At 34.1% G+C, this 24,722-nt stretch overlaps 1 protein-coding gene across 3 annotated transcripts; it reads left to right on the forward strand.

Annotated features, from left to right (window-relative positions):
• Positions 1-1,548: 1,548 nt before the first annotated feature.
• LOC142639214 (putative sugar phosphate/phosphate translocator At1g06470) lies at positions 1,549-21,795 on the forward strand. Of its 3 annotated transcripts, none has more exons than XM_075813343.1 (13): positions 1,549-1,679; positions 2,200-2,980; positions 3,091-3,260; positions 5,688-5,773; positions 5,907-5,956; positions 10,502-10,569; positions 11,739-11,839; positions 12,024-12,036; positions 15,094-15,278; positions 15,531-15,617; positions 17,419-17,513; positions 20,425-20,574; positions 21,159-21,795. In XM_075813343.1, the coding sequence occupies exons 2-12, from the start codon at positions 2,460-2,462 to the stop codon at positions 20,540-20,542; spliced, it is 1,494 nt and encodes a 497-aa protein (XP_075669458.1). In that variant the 5' UTR covers positions 1,549-1,679; positions 2,200-2,459; the 3' UTR covers positions 20,543-20,574; positions 21,159-21,795. The 3 variants fall into 3 exon arrangements, with proteins under 3 accessions (XP_075669458.1, XP_075669459.1, XP_075669460.1); XM_075813344.1 differs by lacking the exon at positions 21,159-21,795 and adding an exon at positions 20,791-20,921; XM_075813345.1 differs by lacking the exon at positions 1,549-1,679 and having other exon boundaries at positions 2,211-2,336; positions 2,443-2,980.
• Positions 21,796-24,722: the final 2,927 nt, after the last annotated feature.

Here is a 24,722-nt window from a genome sequence, read left to right on the forward strand (position 1 = left end):
TCCAAATTGACTTTGTGTGTGGTTGGATACTAATGAAAATTTAAAATTATTTTATTATTTATCTTATTTTTGTTACTATTTATGGGCTTCACTGCACTTTTTGGTATTATTCATAAACCCATTGTACTATTTCAATTAACTTTTGCCTTTATTACAGTACTTTTAGTAATAAATTTTCAGTTTCAGCAAAATAAATGGTATTGAATTTCTATAAGGAGGTGGAAAGTTTACAGGAGTTGTACTTTATTGAATTTTGTGCTAAACACCTTTGATGTGTTTTGTCACACTATTATCACACAACTTTTTGTCAATATTACGTATCAATGATATCATGGTATTTTTGTGAAATTTTGAAAGTTTCTTTATTTTTTTGAGAAGATGAAAATTTGAAAGTTGAAACGTGCAAAGTCATTTTTTTATACTGATTTTTTCAATAAACTTGAGATTTTTTTTTTTGAGAAGAATCTTGAGAATTTCATTGTGAAACCATGAACCAAAATTACTAACATTCTTGATGGGAAGATGCAATTTTGTTCATAATGTTTCGGTACGATGCAAAAGAGTAGAGCCAACACTTTTTTTACTAATAAATTTTTGTTTTTTAAAAGCACTGTAATTTTTTTTTTCTTCTAGAGATAAACATGTCACTTTTTTATGACTTTTTTCAGTTTCACTTAATATAAATTAAGGAGTCATATGATAAAATCCCATTAATTTTAGGATGTGAAATAAATATGTTGAGTTATAGGGGATAAGCACAATAAATAATAAAATTATATTAAATTTCTTGGAACTTTTATAAATAAAATTTTTATTAGGGTAGCATTCAAATTTTGTAAGAATTAGTAATAGAATTTTACCGATAATAAATAATTTAAGATAGAATTTCATTATAAATTATCTTAATAATTAATGAATGCTTTTCAAAAAAAAAATAATTAATGAATGTACTAAAAGACAAATAATTATTATTGACGTGTATAGGTTTTAGTTAGCTCAACTACCAGAATTTCTTAGAAAGTATCTACTTGGTACAAGAAGATGACAGTCACAAAATCATTTAATGCAACCACATCATCTATAATCCAAATTCTATTATATAATATATATGGTAGTCACATAGTCATTTAATTCTTGGGTATTGCGGGCAACATATACTAGTTCAAAAAAAAAATTGTTCAACCAATTTTTTTTTTAGCCATAAGCTGCTAAAGAATAATAATTTAAATAATCCTAACATTTTCTAGGCCTACTTTAAATTCCACAAAATAGTGCAACAGGAAAAAAAAAAGGGAGAGTAAAATTAAAGAAGGATTTATAATCTTAAAAATAAAGCAATAGAAGGACTCATATTTATGAATAATAAAATAAAATAAAAAAATCAACAACCCTCCCATTCCCATAAAGAGGAGTTTTTATTTTTATTTTCTTTAAAATTCACCCATTGCCCACAACAACAGACAATAATAACATTCAAACCTAAAAAACGACCAAACTCATCTGCTGACTCTGCACCTACAATTTAATCATTGCTTTCAATTTACAATACGTTTATTTATTATTACTTGTTATTACAAACACATTTCCCAGATCGGATCTCTCTTTCTCTCTCTTTCTTGTTCTTTATAGACACACAGATATCTCTCTGTGTCTCTAGCAATCTCTGTTACAATTTTCAGGTCAGAATATAATCGTCAATGTTAAGCATTGTTGGGTTTTTGACAATCTTTAGCTACTTTCCTTTATTTTTGATTTCAGATAATGAATGTTTCTTTGATTTTCTGTTTTTCCCAAGTCTTGGAACTGATCTGAATCTTGTAATGGAGACCTATGACGTTTATTTTATTCTATTTGGAATTTTCCTGTTTGGTTGCTAAGAAAACCCTGGAATTAATAAATGAAATGTGGGTTTGATGCTTTTATGATTTTAGCTGTTTAGTTTCCAAGAAAGCATTGAAAAAGATAGCTCAGCTTAGCTCAAAGCAAACAAATTTATGGTATTTATTAGTTGGGTTTGTAATTCTTTTTCTTCATGTATCTGCATTTGATTGGGGAATGGCAACAATGCCTAGTAGGATAGATGTTTGTTCTTTTGTAAATTTCCATTCTGTATTGTTAACCTGATCGAGCGTTATTGAATTTGGATTTTTGGGGAATTTTTCTTTGGCTATTTTTTGATGGGAGTTTTCATCTGAACAGGTAGCTTTGGAGATTTCAGAGTGATTTGAATATATCAGACTGGCTATTTGAGGTCTTGACTAGTTAGGTCGCGAGAATCCATATAACTTACATAATTGACTCATAGTTCGTCTGGAGAAGCTTCAAGGACTCTTCAGGTTAAGATCAATCTGAAAATTGTATTCTTATAATGTTTGTTATGTTGGATAATTTTGCTATCTGATTTGATGGAAACTGAAGTTGGAGTGTATGGATGGGTTTAAGTTAGGATAGGAAAGGAGATGGTCGAGCGTGATTTGGATACAGAAAACACTGGGTACACGGGAGTTAATGACACTCAGAGTGGCAACCAAGGTTCAGGTCTTCGCAGGGAGCCCTCATTCTCAGGCTGGTGTGATGAGGATGGGAGGGTCTGTTTAAACCATCAATTGGAAAATTCTGATGAATGTGTAGAAGAAGACTCTGATTTTGAGTTGCCTTTGCTTCAACAGGGGGAGATAGAAAACGGGTTTTTGGGTAGGGAGGACTATCATAAGTTTAAGGATAGAAGAATGTACTTGAATGGTAGCAATAATATGGATGATGCTTCCATTCGTGTTGGGAGGAATGAAAATGAGAAGTATGTGCCTTTCAATATTGAAAATGGGTCTGCAAGGGAGACCAATGGTGCCGATGTCTCTATGTCAATCGGTAATCATGAATCAATGGCGCCATATTCCAAGGATCCTATTTCTGTTGCCAATGTGTTGAAGACATTGTTTTTCATACTTGTATGGTACACTTTCAGTCTATTATTGACCATGTAAGTTCCTTCTATGCTCATTCAATTATTCAATGCATAGTGTTTCATTTAGTTTCCTCATTGATGCAATGGAAATTTCTTTGGTTCTTATTATGTGCTCTTTTGATTAGATATAACAAAAGCCTGTTAGGAGAAGATTTGGGAAAGTTCCCAGCTCCTTTATTGATGAATACTGTCCATTTTACAATGCAAGCTGTTCTGTCATGGGCCATCACATGGTTTTGGTCTCATAGGTTTGAACCTAGTGTTGCTATGTCATGGAGGGATTACTTTTTGAGAGGTAAATTTTTCCACTTAAATTTATTATGTCAATTTGCTGCCTAAAAAATTATTAATTATTCTGTTTTTTTTTTTTTTTTCTCCAACCAAGCTAGTGCTGAAATCTTTTGGTTTGAAATGATGGTTGGTTTTGGGTTTCGAATACTTTATGGTTAATAGTACTTCCCAAAAAAAAAAAAAATTGTGGTTGTTCGGAACAAATTTTAATTGAATTGGGATTGTCCTCTTTTCTTGTTTGCTTCATCCTAAATGTGTTATTGTATCTAACAAAATAGAATTCTATATTATCTATAACTCAGATGTAGTTGTGTACTTGGAACATACGAGATTCAGGTACTGTTTAATGCGCTGGAGCAGTGTGTTTATTGATATTTGTCTTTCTTGTATCCTCTTGCCATCTGAAATCTATAAGAAATTTATTTTCTGATATAAAAACTTAAAAGTTATTGGTAAAGGTAAGAAGTTAGTCTTGTGATTGAACATACAAATTATGCAGAAAGCCTATATGCATATTAAGTGAAGGAAACTGAGGATAATGAAAGTACTTGTATGTACCATGCATTTTTTTTATTAGTTGTGAGAATCCTGCAATCTTTTGTCAGTAACTTGATTTCTTTGATATTTTTTTGGCAACATGACCAATAGTTAGCATTGAAGAACTTGTCAATTCCTTAAAAATTTTAATGCAAGCTACCTGGTTGGGTGATATTATTTGAAAATAATCCTCGCTACACTTTAGGTAATCTACCTTAAATGTGTTCCGAGTACTTGATTAGATATTTTGTAAGCAACATGACCAATAGTTTGCATCAAAGGACTTTCCCATTCTTTAAAAAGTTTAATGCAAGCTACTTGGTTGGTTGATATAATTTGAAGAGAATCCTTGCTACACTAATCGACCTTAATATGGAATGAGCAGTTTAGTCAACAGAGTTTCTATTGTCAAATTAAGGTCTGGGTGAGGCTATAAGCTAGCATAAGTCAAGTAGTTTGGATAAAACAAGCATAATATCACGAAGGAGAGCTGCTTTAGTGCTGGAGTTTGTGTGACAATAGAATTATGCATGGGGCCTGTTTCTTCTTGTATTAATATGATAAGACAAAGATGAAGAAGCCCTGATTTTGATGAAGAGATGAAGATCATTGATGCTCCCCTTGCTAGGAGAGAAGGAAAAGGAAGATGAGCTAACTGGTAGCAAAAGAAAAAAAATGTAGGTGAGAGAAAGGAAACTGTCTGTCCCGTTTGTTTGGTTGTGAGGAATGAAACAGAAGGAGAGGAAAAAAAAAGCAGAAAAGTGGGCCTTGAAAACATATGACAAGAAGTCCCCTCCCTTTCAAGTGCCCAAGTGTGTTTGTCAACTTTAGTTAGAGATAAAGAATTGATGAGATGAGACATTTGAAGTGAAGTCAAGTTTGTAGTTCTAATTTTTGTTTGATAATGGAAGGATAAGAAGAGATTATTGTTAGAAAATATTTAGTGCCATTGAGTTTTGTTATAATGATTGTACAATATGATTTAAATGCTGTACTTGAGCAATTCCTTTTTTTTTTTTTGAATAAGTATATTGATGTAGGGAAAATTAGGAAATTTGTCTACATTTTGTATGTGGTAATTAGAGAGAAAATAGTGCTGTTTAGGGGCTGTGTGAACAGTCTCCGTGAACCAACGAAGGCAAATGTGCCTATTATTGAAAACACTCAATTTTATAAATCAACTCATTCTTTTTTATTTTTTTATGAATAATCAACTCATTCTATCATCTTTGAATACATTGAGCACAATATATATAAAGACTCTTACTTTTACTTGTAGTAATGGGATTCCTACTAGTAATAGGACTACTATAAAACCTGATAAATACTTAACTTGGACCCAAAGAAAATAAACCTAAGATACTTAGAATTCCTTAGAAGATCCTAGACTCAACTAAATTACCGAAATACCCTTAATTCGCAGGAATTGTTGAAATTGCAGATTTGCCCCTAAATATAAAATTGACTTTAACTAATAAAATAAAAATCCAAATTTAAAACTGTTTTAATCCTAAAAGACTCATACTCAAATTCTCCCTTTCTTAGTAGAGAAGTGTAAATTGATTTTTATGAATGTACAGGCAATCTGTTAATAATACATTACTTTCTTTTGCTTCATGAGCAGTTTAATTTTAATTCTCAAAGAGGAGATAGATATTATCTTCAAGTGAATTTTGCTGAAGAAATCAGTATAATATTTTATGTTTATCTCATACGTTGCATGTAGTTTATTTTCTTGGTTGATGATAAATTACGTCTTGTATGCCCATAAGTTTATTTCCTCTAATTACTATTATTTAATTCATATATGTTTCTTGATGCAAAATTTCTGTAATTTCTTGTTAAATTAACTTTTCTATCAACTAATGCTACAGATGGACTTTGCCTTTCACAGTTGTACCAACAGCTCTTGGATCAGCAATGGACATTAACCTGAGCAATGCTTCCCTTGTTTTCGTATCTGTCACATTTGCCACAATGGTTAGTTATCTTCTACTGTACTACAGCATGATGGGATGGTTATCATCTCAATAAAGTTTCTCTATATGCTTACTTAATCCACATTTTACCATTTTTAAGGTTCTAAGCAAACATACATCTTTTGTTTGTGCAGTGTAAATCTGCTTCTCCTATATTTCTCCTATTATTTGCATTTGCTTTCAGGTGAATCTCTTGTCAATTAAGCTGTATTACCTGTCTCTTTTTCATATGAATAACCTATGTGAAATTGTGTATTTTTTTTTGTTATGAAGAGTTGATGTGTCATTTTCTGTTGTTCTTCAAGCTGATCTTTTAGTTTCTTGAACACTTTGGCCCCATTTGGCATTGCCTTTAGAGGGGGAAAAAAGATCTTTAAGGGGCTTAAAGCATTTTAGCAATATTTGTCACCTTTTTGGAAATTTTGCTAAAGAGCTCCCCATTTGGAGTATTACAACATGACTTTTCCACATGGCATAGGCATGATGAGGTGGCCAACTACTCCATAAAAGCATTCTAATGTGGTTGAATAAAATACTCAGCAAGAACCTGCTTTTGAAGATGAGATTAAATGGTTCTGCTGTTTATTCTAAAAAAAAGAAAAGAAAAGATGTGATTAAATGGTTTTTAGACATGTGGATAGTTGTTGTAGAAGTTAGTTGGAAATGTGACCAACTGTTTTAAGTGTGTTATTCATCTGCTAGCTATAGTCTGTTATGATTGACACACGTGATTAATTGTTTTTACATGTGTGCTAGCTATAGTTTGTTGCGGGCTTGTTATTGTTTAGGGATGATGTCATCATGTTAGCATAACCAACTACTTAGTGTAAAAATAGCCAAGGTTGAACATTGTAAACTCAAACTTTATGATTGGATAATAATTTTACTTTGAAATTAAAGTTGCGATTAGAGTCTCTCTTGTTTTGTCTACTCTCTCTTTTTCTTTGAAAGTCCAAATTTTTTGTTTGCGTTGCTTCCACTTCCCACCCCCCCCGGCCGCACAAAAAAGTCAATATTTAAAACTCTTTTGAGCACTGTTCTAACTTTTTATAATAGAAACAATGAATATATAGAAATGTCTACATTTATTTTTCAAAATGACACTTGATGCCCACATGTTCTTTTTCTTTCTTATTCTAATTCTTTCTCCTCACAACACAACCACCCACACCCCCCTCATCCACACTGTGACCAATAACCCCCAAATCCACACCGCCTCCAAATTGGTGAGTTGTAGTACCTCTAGCAAGCAACACTCCCCCCTTGGGGTCCCATCTCTTCAAACCCAGATTCCCTCTTGAAGAAAAATCTCAGTTAAGTTCAGCTCCGTGCTCTTCAGACTCAAATGAAGGTGGTACAATAACTCCAATAGACATTTCTGCTCACCTTAGAGTCCCAAAAATCAATAGAAATTTAGCTCATTAATATTACTACACGAAAATTTGCAATTATTTGCCCCATTTGGTTGAGAAAATTCAAAAAATCATAAATAAAATAATTTTCATTTCCTGAACTTTCTCAGCAACCATAAAGAAAATTTTTCCTGCTTTAACTCATTAATAGCACTACATGAAAATTTGCAATTATGCCTCATTTGCTAAGAGCCTTGTAGCTCATGGTTGGCATATTTTTGTGTGTCCATGACATCCAAAGCTCAAATACCCCCTCCCTGTTGTAACTATTAAATTCAAAAAAGAAAAAAGTTCCACATCCAAATCAGAACCCATCACCACCAAAGAAACTCAAAATCTCACATTCATAAGGAAAATTCGAACAAAGGGAAAATATGCACAGAAATTTCCTGTTCAGACATTTTTCACTAGTGAGTAACTCATTCAAACTTCAATTTTAAGTAAACAATTCATCCAAATCTGAATTCTGTTTACAATACTACCAAAATTAGATCACAAAAACAGCATCATTGTATCCAACATCCACAAGTCAAACAAAAAAGAAACTCAATGCAGTTTGTGGTTGTGTTGATTAGTGACACAATTGAGGCAGGTTGCAGCTGATTGAGCTCCACTTGAAAGCCCATCCTGAAATCACACCTTTGGTTACACCCTTGGCTGAGTTTACTCCATCTTTGAACCTTCCAGCTGAAAATCTATCCTTAAGCTCTACTGCATTGCGAGCCAACGAATGTCGCCATGAAGCAAGGTTTGAACTGCCACTCCTTATTCTAACACCCCATTCTAAAATTGGTTCCATCTATAACGACTGAAGAAAAAGTGCTAGCCACATTTGTGCTATACCTCAAAAGGACTAGTCACAATTGAGGTTCTTTGTAGTTGTTAATAAAACCCAGATCTACTCAGTAAAAAACCGATGTGGGACTCATCACACACCTACACACATCACACAATCAATCAAATTGGGGCGTCACAATCTCCCCCACTTAAATCTCTAATGTTCTCGTTAGAGCCCATTTTGTAGGGTAGTGTCTCTCAGTCTACACGGGATTATCGGGCCGGCTCTGATACCATATGTAACGACCCAAGAAAAAGCGCTAGCCACATCTGTGCTATACCTCAAAAGAACTAGTCACAATTAAGGCTCTTTGTAGTTGTTAATAAAACTCAGATTTACCCAGTAAATACCTGATTTGGGACTCATCACACAATCAATCAAATTAGGGCATTACACCATTGGTTTTCAAGAACAATAAAGATTGACTGAGGAGAATTTCATTATACCAGCTTTTTTTTTTATCCACTGACAATCTCCGAAAGAGAGGTAATATTGTAGTGGAATGATGTTGCATGTGTAAAAAGTGTGAGGAGTTCAGATCATCTTCTTCTTCATTGTCCTAAAGCTTATGAGTTGTGGACAATGGTGTTCTACTTATTTGGACTCCAACGGGTTATGCCAAAGAGGGTTATTGACAAGTTTGCAGCTAGGTAGGGTTCTTTTGGCAGGCATACAAACATAGCTTTTGGGAAGGCTGTGCCATTTTGCATCATGTGGTGTCTTTGGCAAGAGCGGAATGCTAGAAGTTTTGAGGGATGTGAATGATCTATCCTTGAATTTAAAGCCTTTTTCTTACGTACATTGTTAGATTGGAGTGTTGCTTTTCATTCTTTTTCCTTGGTTTACTCTTTTATGTACGTTTGAGCATTGTAATTTGAGAGGTTAATTGGATTTAAATATGAAAAGACAAGGAAGTTTTATCAAATCAAACATAGGATCTACCCCTCCTGTTTTCCACCTGCGTTATGTGAATATTAGCCCCTATTTCTACAAGAAATTGGGATTATCTATTTTTTCTTTGGTGAGTATGTGTTACTGCTCCTAGGTTTCACTTCCTGTTTTCTTCATTAACTCTCAAGTTTGGTTTTGTGTTCTTGACACTGAACCTATGCTAGTGACCAAGCCCTGTCTTGTTAATTTGTTCCTCAGTACATGCATCTTGATCCCATGATTACAGTTGTCTAGGTAAGGGAGCACACTGCAAAGAGATTTAACACCATATCAACAATCCATCAAAAGCATGCCTAGTACCTCTCTTCAAATGCTATCAAGTGTTTTGCATATCTCATTTTAACTTCTATGGATTTTTTCCCCCTTATGGTTGTCATGTATACATGACCTTTGGATTTAACACCTTGAGCTTTATTTAGATGGTGCTTTTATGAGGATTTTGGTTTCGTAGGTTAATACAAAATGGATCATGAATTCTAAGGGTGTTGGTTGTGCCAGTTCATATTGGATTATGAATTCTGAGTTGTTTCAGTACTGAGTCTATGACCTTGAGATTAATTACATAAAGGTAGAATGCAGTAATTGTTGTGCTGTAACTTGTAAGCTAGGCAGCTAGGCGCAATTGTGAATAATATTACGTATCTTGAGTGTTCTTGTTTGCTCCTGTCTGTGTGCATGATAGCTCAGCTTTGGTTTTTGATCCACTCACATAATGTTTTAATTATGGTTAAAGAAGCTCTGTATGATTTAAATTTTGTTTCCATTCCAATGTTGAAGGGGAAATTAGAGTTCTCAGATTTGAAATAAAATGTTTTGTTCCAATTTTATCTGCTATACTTGAAAGTTCTGCATTTTCTTGGTGCTTGAATGTGGTGGGCGTCCAAGAGCTCTTATTTTGTGAGCATTGCACAACTTGAGGATAAGATGAAAGAGCCAGGTAGGTGGTATAATTAAGTGCAAAAAAGATTAGTGATCACAACAGTAAGGAGACAAATTATGTTTGATTGTGCTACATGGAACAGAATAATGATCCAGGAATTGGTAGACAATGTTACCCTGGGTGGTGTTTTTTGATTGTCTATAAATCCTGGGTAGGGTTGAATGGCAATAAAGATTCTTGTGGCTGTGCATAAGTTGATAGAATGAAGTTTTCTTAAATTGAGTTTAAGATCTTGCCTTATAAGGTGATAGAAAGCCTTTTGAGTTTTCGAATCTCCAATTTTCATACAATATTTCATGGTCATGAGCTTCAGGTCACGATTATGCAAACGCAGATTCAGATAGAAAAGTTCATGTATAGGTGCTTTTTTCAAATTTTTAGAAGTCTATCCACTCATTATTTTCTTCTCTCTTGGTAAAATGACTGTTTTGTGATGTTCATTTTCTTGTAATTTTATTTCATACTGCTTCGACTTTTATGAATTTCTTGCAAATTATAATCTAGATATCTATTCATTGTATGTTTGATGTGTAGTTTTTTTTTTGGGTTACCTATTATTTGCATTTAATGCGGAAATTTATTTGGAAGGTTGGAGTCTCCAAGCATTAAACTCTCAGGCATCATTTTAATTATCTCAGTTGGAATACTTTTAACAGGTATCAAATTCCGTCTGTAGTAGTGTTATTCTCTAATTGCTCAGTTGAATATGCCTGTATTTTGTCTGTAGCACAGATAGCACCACCAGTGTTAGGATATCTAACCCATTATTTGTGAGGATGTGAGTTTGTGAAAGTAGTGATAATCTATAGATGTCCCTGGCTGCTTGAGTGATGCAACAAGTGGACCCACCAAGTCACAAGCCCTTACTGGCTTATATGAGAATGGATCCCAAATGGATATCATGGAATAATATTTGGTGAATTGGTTCAAAGTGTGAATAGATCCTGAAGATGACTTAAGCAAGGAAATAAAAATTATTAAAAGCCTTCTTTCTTTCTTGAACTCCTCCCTTTCTCTCTCTTTTCTGTTTCCTTTTTATCTTGTTCGTCCTTGCCCCTATCTCAATTTCTCTCCTTATATTTGCTGGCTAATACAGCGATGGTTCCTTGTTTTTGTTAATGGGGGGAAATTCAGTCACAAAGATGTGATATACCCAAAACATAGGGATTTTATGTCAGCTGCATAAATTCTAGTTTCTTTGTATAAATATCATTAGACTTGTTTACCATGCCTGGACAGCCAAAATATGCATCCAATAATCCTAAGGCTTTTTTCTTTCCATATTCTTTCTGCTGTTAATATAAATTCATATTTCGTCCAAGGTCCCTATCAAATTTTATACTTCACATGCAATGATTTCTTTCAAATGCATTTGTTTCCAAAATTAGTATATTTTGTCTGCCCTTCCTCTCTCCTCTCTCCTCTCTCCCTTCATTCAAATATAGGGTTAATATTTGAACATATAAAGGCGTTTTAGGATCTGAGGATTCTCAACTTAAACTTCATGAAAAGAAAATTTGATTGTATGATATACCCCTATATTTTGCTGCAATGCAACAGTCCTTGCCATGGTTGACTTCTACTATGATTTATTTGGTGCAGTTTTCTTGCATTAGTGATTCTCCAATATATGATTGGATGACTTTTTAGGCGGTATTCTTTGTTTTTTGATCTATATCTCTTCTTAATTTTAGGTTGTTACATTAGATATTATTCTTGTACACCCCTGTTTACTTGTTTTGATTTTTATCAGGTAGCAAAAAAGAAAAAATTAAATATATTCAGTGTTAATATTTCTGTGTTTTCCATATGGACTATATGACAGTTGCAAAAGAGACAGAGTTTGAGTTTTTGGGTTTCATCTTGGTTATGCTTGCTGCTGTAATGTCTGGCTTCCGCTGGGCCATGACTCAAATTCTTCTGCAGGTAGGTCTTGTGCGGGTTTTTTAGTTACTTTCTATTTGCGTGATATATGGATTTTGATTATTTTTCCCATTATCCAAGTTTTAATTTTTTTTTTTTTAATAACCGTGTTCTTAATTGTTGTTGTTGTCTTGGAATCTTATTTTGCATTCTATTCGTGCGCTTCGACACCAAAATCAATATAAAGAAAGAAGCTTATGGTAAGTGCTGTATATTGCCTTTTTTTGGAATTTAAATTTTAGCAAAGTTTGATGTTATTAGATTAACATGAGTTTTCATATGACTGCATTTGGACTAGAATCATCAGTTGTCACTTAGGTGACGTCATTAGAGTTTTATTTTGAACCTATAACTGTGACTCATCTTCTAGAGTTACAACCTATGATGCACGGACATGGAAATGACACGGCGATACGGCAATTTTTGAAAAATAAAGACACGATACAGCGTGGACACGACAATTAAATAATTAATTAAAATTTATATTTAGGCATATTTTTTTATATTTTTAGACATAAAATACGTTTATGTTTAGAATTTAAATTATGTAAGAACTACAAATAAGTAAACTAACCCTTGAAGTAGAACAATAATACACATAAAAATGTTTAGAGTACAAACCAAAAGTTTAAATAGGCTACATTCAACATCAAACTAAAAACATAAAAGGTAACCAAGCTTTAAAAAGTATAACCTAGTGAGTGTTAGTGACACAGTGACAGTGAGAATGGGATTAAAAAAAAAAAAAGCGTTATAACTTATATTAAAGTAAGTAACACAGTACACGATTCACCAAAATATCTGAAAGAAAGAAAGAAACAAAAAAAAAAAAAAAACAGAGAGAGAGAAGAGAAGAGGTTGGACAGTCCACGCCGAGAGAGAGATAGATCAGAAGCGATGGGGTGCAGCGTTGACGTTTATGGAGCTTGCCGATTGGCCCGATCTAGCTCCAGTGAGGGACAGAGGGCAGCGGCAGCGGGTAGAGGTCAAAGGGAGGGTGGGTTGAGAACTTGAGATGCGAGCAGAGGTCTGTGAATTTTTTTTTTCACTGCTGGCGTGTCGGGCGTGCATGTCCGGTGCCATGTCGGCACCGTGTTGGAGAAGTGAAAAAAAAAGAAGAAAACATTGCTCGGACACCGGAGTCCGGCGAGTCGTACCAGTTCTAGTGTCCGACATGTGTCGGACACCGACACGTCGCCAAAATTGGCGTGTTGGTGCAGCCTAGGTTACAACTTTCAAGAATATTATGAGTAAGAAAGGGCAATCTTATACTTTTCATATTCATGTATAAATAAAGAACCTGGCCACTCTAGGGTTGCTTCTCACAATGTTTTTCATATTCTTCTCTCTCTAGCTGTAAAGACTATGGTGTTAGGGTGTGGTCTGTGTAAAAGGTCTTGTGTTTGAATATGAGGAACCCCCAGTTATTTCATTTTTCATTTTTGGTATTTCTTAATGTACATTGTTGGTCCACCTGCCAACTCAAGCTTTTGGGATATATCGTGTGTACTAATTTATTGAGTTCCTTTGTCATGATTCTTTATTTTTATTTTTATTTTATAAATTGACAAGTATCAAAAGTCCTCAGTTGTGAAAAGGATAGATAAAGAAGTTTTGACTAATAAGAAGTGTAGTTTTTCTGCTTATAGAAGATCATAGAACTCATAGCTGAACATATTTTAGAATATGAAAGTTTGAGTTTGTACAGCCGGCGCTTTAAGTAATCGTCAAAGTACTGCAATTTGTCTTGCTTTATATTTACCTGTCCTGTCCAGAGATATGCATTTCAGCCTTCAGGGTTTATGGTGTTTGCCAGAAGTAGAAGTTGATCTTTTTGCAGCAACAAAGAAAATACTAAATTTATACTCTTTATTTGTAGTAATGAGATATGTTTAACGAGGAAGAGACAGATATTATGATTTTGGATAGGATAGTTTGGTGAAGAAGAATATATGTGTTTGATCCCAATTAGTCTTTTAAAGTCCATTTGGTTCGAGGGGTAGAAAAGTGGGGGAGGATAGAAAATGGGGAAGGAATAGAAGATTGGGAGGATAGAAGAGATTTAGTTTTCTCTCATATGTGTTTGGTTGGGAGGATGAAAAAGTGGAGAGATGGAAAATGAAGGTAGTATAAATTTACAATTATATCCCTATTAAATAAACAAAAATTAATACATTTTTTTAATTAAAAAATTGTGTATGGACACTTCAATTTCCATTTTTACTTTTTGAAAGTCCTCAAGCCAAAGGAACCAAAACAGATGTGAGCCAAAAAAAGAAAAGAAAAAAAGAATGTAAGAAATGGATAAAAGCAAGATGAAGAAAAAGAAAAATGTGAAAAAAAAAAACCAAGACCAGCTAATGATGATAATAGAATAAATGGACAAAAAGAAAAAAAAAAAAACAAAAAAATTGCTAGTTGCGGGTTGTTGTGGGAACGACAATTTTGTCCAAAACACACTTCCCCCTTTCATCTTGAATTTTCTCTCCATTTTGGAGAGATTAAGTTTTGGTGGGCCTAGAGAGAAAACAGCTGGGGCCCACCAATATTCTCTCCTCCTCCCCCTCTCAACCAAACACCCCTCCCATCCATTTTCTCTCCGATTTACCACTTTTAATTCCCATCCTTCCCAAAATCATCCCAACCAAACATACCCTTATAGCTGATCCCAAAGTTTAGGGACAGAGTCTTTGTTGTCTTTGTAGAGATGAGATATATTAATTGTTAATGTTGGAGTTATTCATGAGAATGTGTTGTGAGATGCTTTGCATAGGGGTGAAGCTTCGAAGAAGCTTAGAAGGGTCTATGATGCCCCAAATTCTAAAATAGCCCCTATTTATGGTTTAACCATTAATATTTATTACCCCTCCAATGTTGTTAATACTCCTTCAATTGTATGGGTGAGGTAAGACTCAAGACCTATGGAGTGTGTAACTTACAATAAAAAATCTATTATTCTAAATATGCCACCCCCTCCACTCGCGCTCACACACACACAAAAACTTAACTAAGAAGATAAAAAAAAAACTCTGGATCTGGTAGTCTTAGCACTAAAATTTGTGCCACATTTCAGAGAATTTTGTTCTTTCTTCCCTAGGATACGAAAAATACTATGTTTTTTTAACCAATGAATCCCTTAAAGATGGTCAAGTCTGTTATTATAAATGCTGTCATGTCTTATTTTGATATTTGGAGTTAAAAAATTGCTGTTCGGTTTTCCGAAATTGTCCTAAGATGGTTCTATTTAATTGTTTCAGGTTTGAAAAATCCTCTTACCTTGATGAGCTATGTGACTCCAGTGATGGCATTGGCAACTGCCTTTTTTTCTCTTATATTGGATCCTTGGCATGAAATCATAGGGAGCAACTACTTCAATAGTCCATGGCATGTCACTCGAAGTTGCTTGTTGATGCTTTTTGGTGGAACACTTGCCTTTTTTATGGTAAGAATATAGGTTTAACTTTTTTTTTTTATTTTTTAAAAACAGTTTTTTCTTTAGATTTCCTTTTTGCTTCTTTTTTTTTTTTGGGGGGGGGGGTGATGGAGTTGGATTTTAACTGACTTCAACTTAAATGTAGTCCAGTTCAGTTGTTTAACTTCTCATGCTGCTGTTGTTGTTAGCATGCCTTTAAGTCATATATCTATAAATTTGAGTTATTGCTTATAAATACTTAGGATGTTCATGTTGCTGCAGGTATTGACAGAATACATTCTTGTCTCAGTAACTAGTGCTGTCACGGTAACAATAGCAGGTGTTGTCAAGGAGGCTGTCACTATAGTGGTATGAACTACTCATTTTTGTCTGTTTATTAAATTGACCTAGTGCAAACTCTAAATTTGTGGTTCTGTCCGACAGTCTAGACTTCCCCCTTGTCATGTTGTAAATTTCTGTTTCCATTCACAAAATATGTTTTTGAATTGGTCTACAACTCCACATTCTTTTAGGACATTCAGCTGTTAATTTTCTCTTTGTATAACAACTACTAATTCATTCATGCATGTGCTAGCAGGGTTTTCTTTATAATTAGGAATGAGTAACCTTTCCTTCTACATAATTGCATGCTGGCAATTTTTTGTAATAAATTTTCATTATTGATTTCATAATTGCAAAGTGGAGCTTTTTTATTTTTTATTTTTTAATTTTTTATTTTCTTGATAAGTAAGAAAAAATTTAGAAGAAAAGATTACTTCAGGCACATGATGATGACCATTAACCTAAATAATTGCAAAAACTTGTACACAAAAAAGAAGTGAATCCATCAAATCTATTAATGTTTTACAATTTGTAAGACCCAATACTCAAGACCAATCAAATAAAGTTATCAACAATGTTGAGTCTTTGATCTGTCTGTATTCTCAAATGTATGACTATTTGATGGAACAGAGCTAGATAGAGTTGTAAATCCTAAAGTGAAAACTTTGATGGAGTCTGTGCCTTTTACAGCTGATTTATACATCTGACACTGCTATAGCAAACCTATCAGTTTGGTATATAAGCAGTGTACCCATGTTTACTTAGCGAATTCTATCACATCTTCAAAAGCACTTCTGATTTCCTCTCTTTCCCACCTTCTCACTCACCTGATTATTGTCCATATCTAACCTAATGTTTCTGCACTCTTCTCACTCGCCTTATCATTTAAATGTCCATGTGATTTTGGAAAGCTTGGCTGTTAGAGTTGGGCCTTTCCTGCAAAAGATGATAAAGAAGACAGCTAGGGAGGCATGGTTTATAAGATATAATTTGTGAACTCAGTATCCAAGGGAACAAATATTTCCACATGCTTCAATCTGCATGGTGGACAATGTAAGTTTTGACATTCTACACAGTATAGTGATGGTTCCAGATGTAGATAACAAAGTGCTTTTTCCAATCCTTTCCTGAAGAAGAGACATGTTTTGTGAAAGATGCAGATGTGGTTACAGTGTCAATTTTGTGTCTGCATTTTGGGGAGAGAACAAGCTCTTAGGGAAGAGAAGCAGTAAGGGGATAGGTTGTGCAATTACTCATATTTTCCCAAAATTAGAAAGTTAACAAAAGGGTGTGGGGACTTTTCTGTCTGCGTGTAAGCGTTTAGTAAATGTATTTAAGAGCAACTTCTGATCCTTTCATTTATAAGGCTAGCATTTTCTCCTATCAATTATAAGCTCAATGAACTACTTTTTGATGTAAGAAACAAGTCCTTTTGATAGAGAGTGGATGAAGAGGGAAACAGGAAATTCGAAGTTCCTCGGTGCATTAATTGGATATATTAATTTCTTATTCTCCATAAACTTTTTGAGTGATTCTGTATATTGAGGTGCTGTCTCCATAAACTGTTGTTTCCAAACATATGTAATTGCTAATTCTTGACTATATAAATTATGAAGCACTATTGTCATGTGGCCCTGTGAATGGCAATTAATGTTTTCCACTGGTATTAATCTCTATTTATTGGCCCACTAACCTTGGATTTGAATCAAAAACATTTCATTAAAGTCATTATTAATTTGCATGATATTGATGAATTTCCTCTGCTGGTTTGGAAGCTGCTGTTGTGTACCATTTGTTTGACATTATTTTCTGATCTTGTGCAATTCAGGTTGCAGTCTTCTACTTCCATGATGAATTTACCTGGTTGAAAGGTGCTGGCCTATTCACAATCATGATTGGTGTTAGTTTATTCAATTGGTACAAGTAAGTCTTCAGTTTCAAGCAAAATATCTTAAAATTTCAGGTTTTGTTTAATCCCTTTTTCTTATCACAAAATGAAACTAATAATCTATAAAAGACTCTCAAGATTTTTATCTTGGTTCATTTTGTCATTGTTGTTCTTTATTCATTCTTGGAATTTAGGATTTTCAACATTAAATTGTTGTTAATTTGCTCAATTTGTTGGGTAATAGTAATAAAATCCTTTGATTTTCCAATGGAGTTTTCTAGGGTTCAATCCCCCTTCTCCAACTGTGGAATTATAAAAAAAAAAAAAAAAATCTTGGAATTTCCATTTTCTGACATGCCTAGTGGCCTTGGGAAATTTGGAAATGGGATTGTGTTTTTATAAGCGTTTATTTCTAAAGTGTCTTTCTTGTACTTTACCATATTGCTGTACTTAAATTTCATGTTTGCATTTCAATGTGTACACACACACACACAGCTAAAGTATAGTTGCCTGAAATATTCTGGGTGGGTTGCAAGGTTTAGGACCAGCTTGTACACAACACTTTCACAAGAAATCCTAAGTGGTAGGTCGTTATGGGTCGTTATTGGTGGGGCAAAATAATAATTTTAGTAGTAGGTTCAAACTAAAAACAAATAACCACATATGATTTGTTGTGAAAATATTGTGGACGTAGCATCTCTCTTTCTTAAAAGAGAGAAATCAAGCCTCATCGTGTGCTACATGCTTAGGCTTGAATAGAGTTCGAATTTTGGGTTAAAATGGCCAAATACCATCTTTGGCTGAAATTATTAGCATTCTACCACTGTTTGCGAAATAAAGTGATCTACCACTGTTTTGAAACTCGAGTTTTTGAAACTTGAGTTTGCTGTGTGACTTGAGTTCCATACAAAATAGCCACTGAGTTTGCCGTGTTACTTGAGTTCCATAAAAACTAGCTATCAAGTTACACGGCAAACTTGGTGCTATTTTGTATGGAACTCGAGCTAAATGGCAAACTCGAGTTTCAAAAGTAGTTAATCACTAATTATTTCGCAAATAGTGATAGAACACTAATAATTTCTGTCAAAAATAATATTTGGCCATTTTGCCCAAGAATTTTGTGCTTCATTGCTTTGCACCTGTAGCATCTGTAGTTTGTTGAGATGAGAAATTCAGAAAACTCTAGCTTACTTGAAATAATGAAGATTGAAGTGCAGGGCTTTGCTATCCCATATTCTAAAAGGTGCTTGTATGGATGACTAGGTTTGCAATTGGGAATTTACATGGGTAGTTGCAAATTTGACATGAACCAAATATAAAACCTTTATGAACCAGTTCCCTCTACACAATCTTTCTGCAAATATCAAATCCATCTCCAGAATCTTTCAAGACCTGAGAACAAGCAAACCCCTATTCATCATAAATAGGTCTTTATAATCTTTTTAGGGGATTGAGCATTCTAGTCAGCACTGGCTACAGGGTACTCTTAAGACCTTAAGGAGCTGAATACCTTGAAACTATCAATGTCATTCTTTAGGCAGACATCAACTTGTATCTGATGCCGCAGCTGCACATTGTCAACCCTTCAATTCTTCCTTCTGGGATGACTCAATTGTCACTGAGTTGAATCAACCCATATCTCTACAATCAATCTTCCACATTTTTCTCATGTTATGATGATTCTCAAACTTAGTGGCAAATGCACATTTGTTCAGAAATAGTGATCTGTTTGCTCGATAAATAGCAGCAACTGTTCAGCTGATCAAGGGGAAGATTTATGAAAAAATGGTTTTCGTGTGATTTTGAATAATAGCTGAAGGTTTATGACATAAGCTTTATATTATTATTATTTTATTTATTTATTTATTTTTTAAAAAGAAAAAACTTACTTTAGGTAGAACTTGAAAAAAATGAAAGAAAAGGCCTTTGTCTTAATTGGGTGGTTTTTATTTATTTATTTATTTTTTCCCCAATATAAGGAAGTGTGTCCTAGCTTTCACGCAGACTATTTCACTCCCTATCCATGCGATACCCCGAAAACCCATGGATTGATAGTGTGGTGGATTAAGCTTGGGACCTTAGTGATTACAATACAGCACATCCTTTTAAGTCCATTGAGCCCACCACCCAAGTGTCTCTAAAAGGATGCTATTCTTAGGTGTGCACCAGGATGCTCTACTTTGGGGAGTTGTTGCATTCTTCTAATAACACTTACTCTATCTTTGGGATGTGATATCTTTTCAGTTTGAGGCTTGTCACAGTTTATGAAACTCTTATGAATTTGCATTGCTTTTATGAGTGCCTCTAATATTTCTTCAGAATGTACTGTGCAATATTTCTTCCGTTATAGTAGTTGAAACTTTCTTCAAGAGAGCTGTATCTTAGTAGTTAGTGGTAGCATATTTAAAAGTGAAATGTTCAATTGGTATGTCATTTGGGAAATACCATGTTATTGATAAGTTGACACAGCAAGCCTGAGTCTTGAGCTCTTAGCTGTTTGTTCAAGACTCCTTGGGTACATGCATAACTTGCCATTTAATTAAAAAAAAAATGTTATCAGAGACTAGTTTTGTTATAGGATTTAACATTTGAAATATTTTTATGCCAGTGATAGAAGAATCCAAATCCCACAGTACTCATGCACTCGTGGAGTCATGAGTGGCACTGATTGGTGTGATAAATTCTGGTTTGGCCAGCCAGTTGTAAAATGTTGGCTCTTCACTTGTGGACTTTTGTTTCTGTATGTTTGGTCGTTATCTAAATCTAAGCATTTATTGACATAATCCCATAGGTTGTAAAATGTAGGAAGAGCTGAACTCTATCATTATATTTTTAAAAGAAAATTAACATGTCTAGAGCATGAGAACTTATCACATGCCTTTTTATTCTAGCTTATTCATCCTTGTCTGCTTCTTTGTTGATCAATTTATGTTATTTATTTATTAGATACCAAAAGCTGAAGAAGGGTAAAAACAGTGAAGATACCAGTGTGGGACCACTCACTACAAATGTTTCTGCCAAGTATGTGATTATTGAGGAGGATGAACATGATGATGGTGCTTGAGAGCCTTAGCAATCACATTGCCTGTATTCAAAGTAATCCACTCACTATATCCTCATTAAATGTTTTTCATTGCAAATTTGTCCATGAATGATTCATTTCCATTTAGCTTTTAATTGCATAGCGTAGCTGAAATTAATGTTAGTCTCAGCACAGCTGAAATTATTGTTAAGTCTTTTAATCATTTCATTATCTGCTGTTAGTAGGATACATCAAATCATAATCAAAGATTCCCACAATTTTGGTGGTAGGGTCTGTTGGATGCAAGGCGTACCACAAACCTGGGTTCAATACCCGAGTGCAATAGTGTGGTCATCACCTATGTTTGATTTTGAGAGCTGAGCATCAAAAAAGAAAATAATGTTATTTAATGCATATTGTTGAATGTTGTGTGGACAAGGGTCATATTTCATCTTCGAGTATTGGTTTTTATTCTACCTTACAGAAAATCATGTAATGATTTCTAAGCAAAAATGACATACTGGGCTTGACTTCGTATTTTACTTGCAAGCTAACATATTGATAGGGTATTGCTAATTTGCTATGTTGTTGATTCAACTAGACATCATAAATGTGGTAAATTTACACAGGGAAAGTTGATACTCATGCTCTCTTTCAGGTGAAGATTGTATGAAACGCCAGTTTAGTTAGTTTCAGCTTCACAGTATATATGATATCCTATGCTCTTCGAGCTTTGGATCTTGTAGTCTGTACTTCCTCTTTTGGGTTGGCGGTAAAAATTGGATGTCTTCCTGCACTAATAGGAGTCATTGTAACAATTTGTCAACGTCTGCCTAGATGCAATCAACAGATTTTGAATGGCAAGTTTCCTTGAGCGTCCAGTTAATGGCAGTACTTATGCCATGTTAGAAGTATGCATCTGGATGTGTCAAAGATTGTTGCTGGTTCAGGATTTGGCATTATGTTTCTTCTTCTCCTTTAAGATAAAAGGATTTACATTGCAACAGGAAGCTATCAAGATTGAGTGCCATTTTGTGTCTTTTGTTTTGTTTTGTGTTTTTTTTTTCCTTCCCCCCCAATCATTCATTATGTTAGATGGCGGCTTCATTTTCTTGGATGTAAATAGTAATTGCAATGAGGTATGGTTTATTCCGGAAGAAACAGTTTCTCATAAAATATTCAAGTGTTAATTTTTAACATGTTGTTCCTAGTACCACTGACTGTAATATCATTGGTAATGGATACATTGTCTTTGCAAGTTGGAGCTAGAGGTTAAGTGGCTTTTGTTTGAGTCCCATGGCTTGTCCTCATGTTTTCCTTACCATCAAATTTTCATTTAGATTGATGTGTTAGTAAGAATCAGGATTCATTTCCATCCTTCATTATTGTAACTATTGAATTATTTATAAGAAGAAAAAAATTGTAGAAGAAAAGTTTATTACAATGAAGTAAATTGGTATCACATATCTACGAAGAAAGGTATTCATTAAACACCAAAATATTGATTTTGAAGACCTGTAGACACATAATATTACGAAGGAATTGGTGTCAATGTCAAAAGGGTGCAAAAAATGTTTTGAAATACTCTTTTAAGTGGTAAACGCTATATAATCCTTGTTAGATATAATGAATTCATCAATTTTGCATTATTAACTAAGTGCTCTCTTCGTCTCACTTTGTTTGCCCTGTTTGAAAAGTTAAATTTTTTAAGGGAACATCATTTATTGTCTTGTCTGTCTTATAAAAATGTATAAGATTACAAAACTACTCTTAAATAAATTTATTAGCTTTTTTTAAAAAGAATTATTTTTAATGAGGCAATTAAAAAGGTACCTCAAATAGATTAATCTTTTGTAGTTTTCTTTTCAAATAGTTTTGAAAATAAAGTAGGGATATAATAGGAATATTAGTAAACTAATAACTTTTATTTTTAGGAACATGACAATATTTTGGGACAACCTAAAATGGAATAGAGGACAAAGAAAATGGGATGGAGGGAGTATATTTTTGGTAGGCGAGGAAATTCGAATGGAAGGGCTCCAATTATGACTTCATTTTCCAGAAACTTGTGTATTTGAATCACTTTTTAAAATTTGAAGTCACACACAAGTGTTTAGAGATAGGCTAGGAGAAACTCTAGAACACTTCAATATTTTAGACATAAGATAGGAGAATCTCTTGGATATTCCGAGCTTGAATTTCAACACAAATTTTGAATTTTTCGACACAAATCATGAGAGTTATTGTCATTTGAAAAATGCCCCACCAAGATACCTGAAATTCGGATTCCAACTATGTGCAGATAGAAGTGTAAGTGTACAATTGCACCTGGACCCAAAGACAACTATGGGCTCAAGCCCAATATGCCTTAAACAATGAAATTTATAGAGTGTGGATTTGAAATCTAGTTAGGGGTACTGGAAACTTAATGAACATGCTAAGGTATAAAAATACTGGCGAATAGTAAATGATTATTGCAAAGGAGCCTCCTCGGACATAAGCCGATGACAATTTCTGTATTATTTCTCTTTCTCCTTTGAAGGTTACAATTCTTAATTCCTTTTCTGATAACCGACCGATCCCCTTTTCTTTGGCCTCCCCCCTCCTTAAATACTTTTTCTCTTGGTGCTTTATCCACGTGTTGCACAAATCTTCCCCTCCTCTCCTGACACCACCTTCTTCAAGTGTTTTAAATAGTAGCCAGAAGATTCAGTTCCACTGTTCAGGGGTCACTTCCCCATTAATGCGGCCATGGAGGTAGGTGCAGGATCTTTAATGTGGAGGTAACAGCCTTTTTCTAAGATATTTCTCTAACATCGGTGCATCTAGAGGGTACAGGGATCCCCTTTTTAACCAACAGTCTTTTTGGAACTCTGCCTTGATCTTTATAGCGAATCTCCGAGTTCTCCTGGGTCTATCTAAGGAGAAATTCATTTTCGGATGTATCCTCAGACCCTCGGCGTATGGGCCGATTTGCAGTACTAACAGGCTTTTAATCAAGAACGGATTAGCCCTTCTTGTCAAAGCCCAAAGACCCAAATACCTACTCGGGTCCTTTTACCCCCCACAATAAGGGCAATAAAATGGAAGTCTAACGTTTTTTTCCTCGAATTTAGTTCTAAAATATAATACCTTTACCCAGAGAACAATCCAAAAAAATCAGAATTTTGGAAAAAAATACGTTGTGGCTAGTTATTCACAAGACTTAATCGCTTAGAAAACGTGTTGAAAAGTGACATATGGTAACCGTTTTAACAACAACTTTTGAATTTCAACAAAAAATTTGAATTTTTTCGACACAAATCACGAGAGTTATTGTCGTTTGAATAATGCCCCCACTGAGTTACCCGAAATTCGGATTCCAATTATGTGCCGATAGAAGGGTGTAAAAATGGAAGTCTAACGTTTTTTTCTCAGATTTGGTTTTAAAATATTATACCTTTACCTCAGGAGCAATCCACACAAAATCAATTTTTTGGAAAAAAAAAAAAACATTAGTGGCTAGTTATTCACAAAACTTAATCGCCTAGAAAATGTGTTGAAAAGTGATGTTTGGTCACCTTTTTGACAATAACTTTTCAATGGTAAGGAATTATTTAACGCGTGCTAAATGGTTAAGTAATTAAACATTCCGAGCTTGAATTGCAACACAAGTTTTGAATTTTTTCGACACAAATCAAGAGAATTATTGTCGTTTGAATAGTGCCCCCACTGAGTTATCCAAAATTCAGATTCCAACTATGTGCCGATAGAAGGGCATAAAAATGGAAGGCTAACGTTTTTTTTTCTCGTATTTGGTTTTAAAATATTATACCTTAATCTCAAGAGCAATCCACACAAAATCAAATTTTTGGGAAAAAAATACGTTAGCAGCTAGTTATTCACGAAACTTAATCGCCTAGAAAATGTGTTGAAAAGTGACATTTGCTCACCGTTTTGTCAATAACTTTTGAACGGTAAAGAATTCTTTAATCCATGCTAAATGTTTTCGAAAGTAGACATTTCGAGCTTGAATTTCAACACAAATTTAGAATTTGTTGACAAAAATTAGGAGAGTTATTATCGTTTGAATAATGCACCTACCGAGTTACTTGAAATTCGGATTCCAACTATGTGCTAAAAGAAGGGTGTAAAAATGGAAGTCCAATGTTTTTTTCTCGGATTTAGTTATAAAATATTATACCTTTACCTCGAGAGCAATCCACACAAAATCAAATTTTTG

This window comes from Castanea sativa, chromosome 6 (assembly GCF_040712315.1).
Source record: "Castanea sativa cultivar Marrone di Chiusa Pesio chromosome 6, ASM4071231v1".
NCBI classification, from domain to species: Eukaryota; Viridiplantae; Streptophyta; class Magnoliopsida; order Fagales; family Fagaceae; genus Castanea; species Castanea sativa.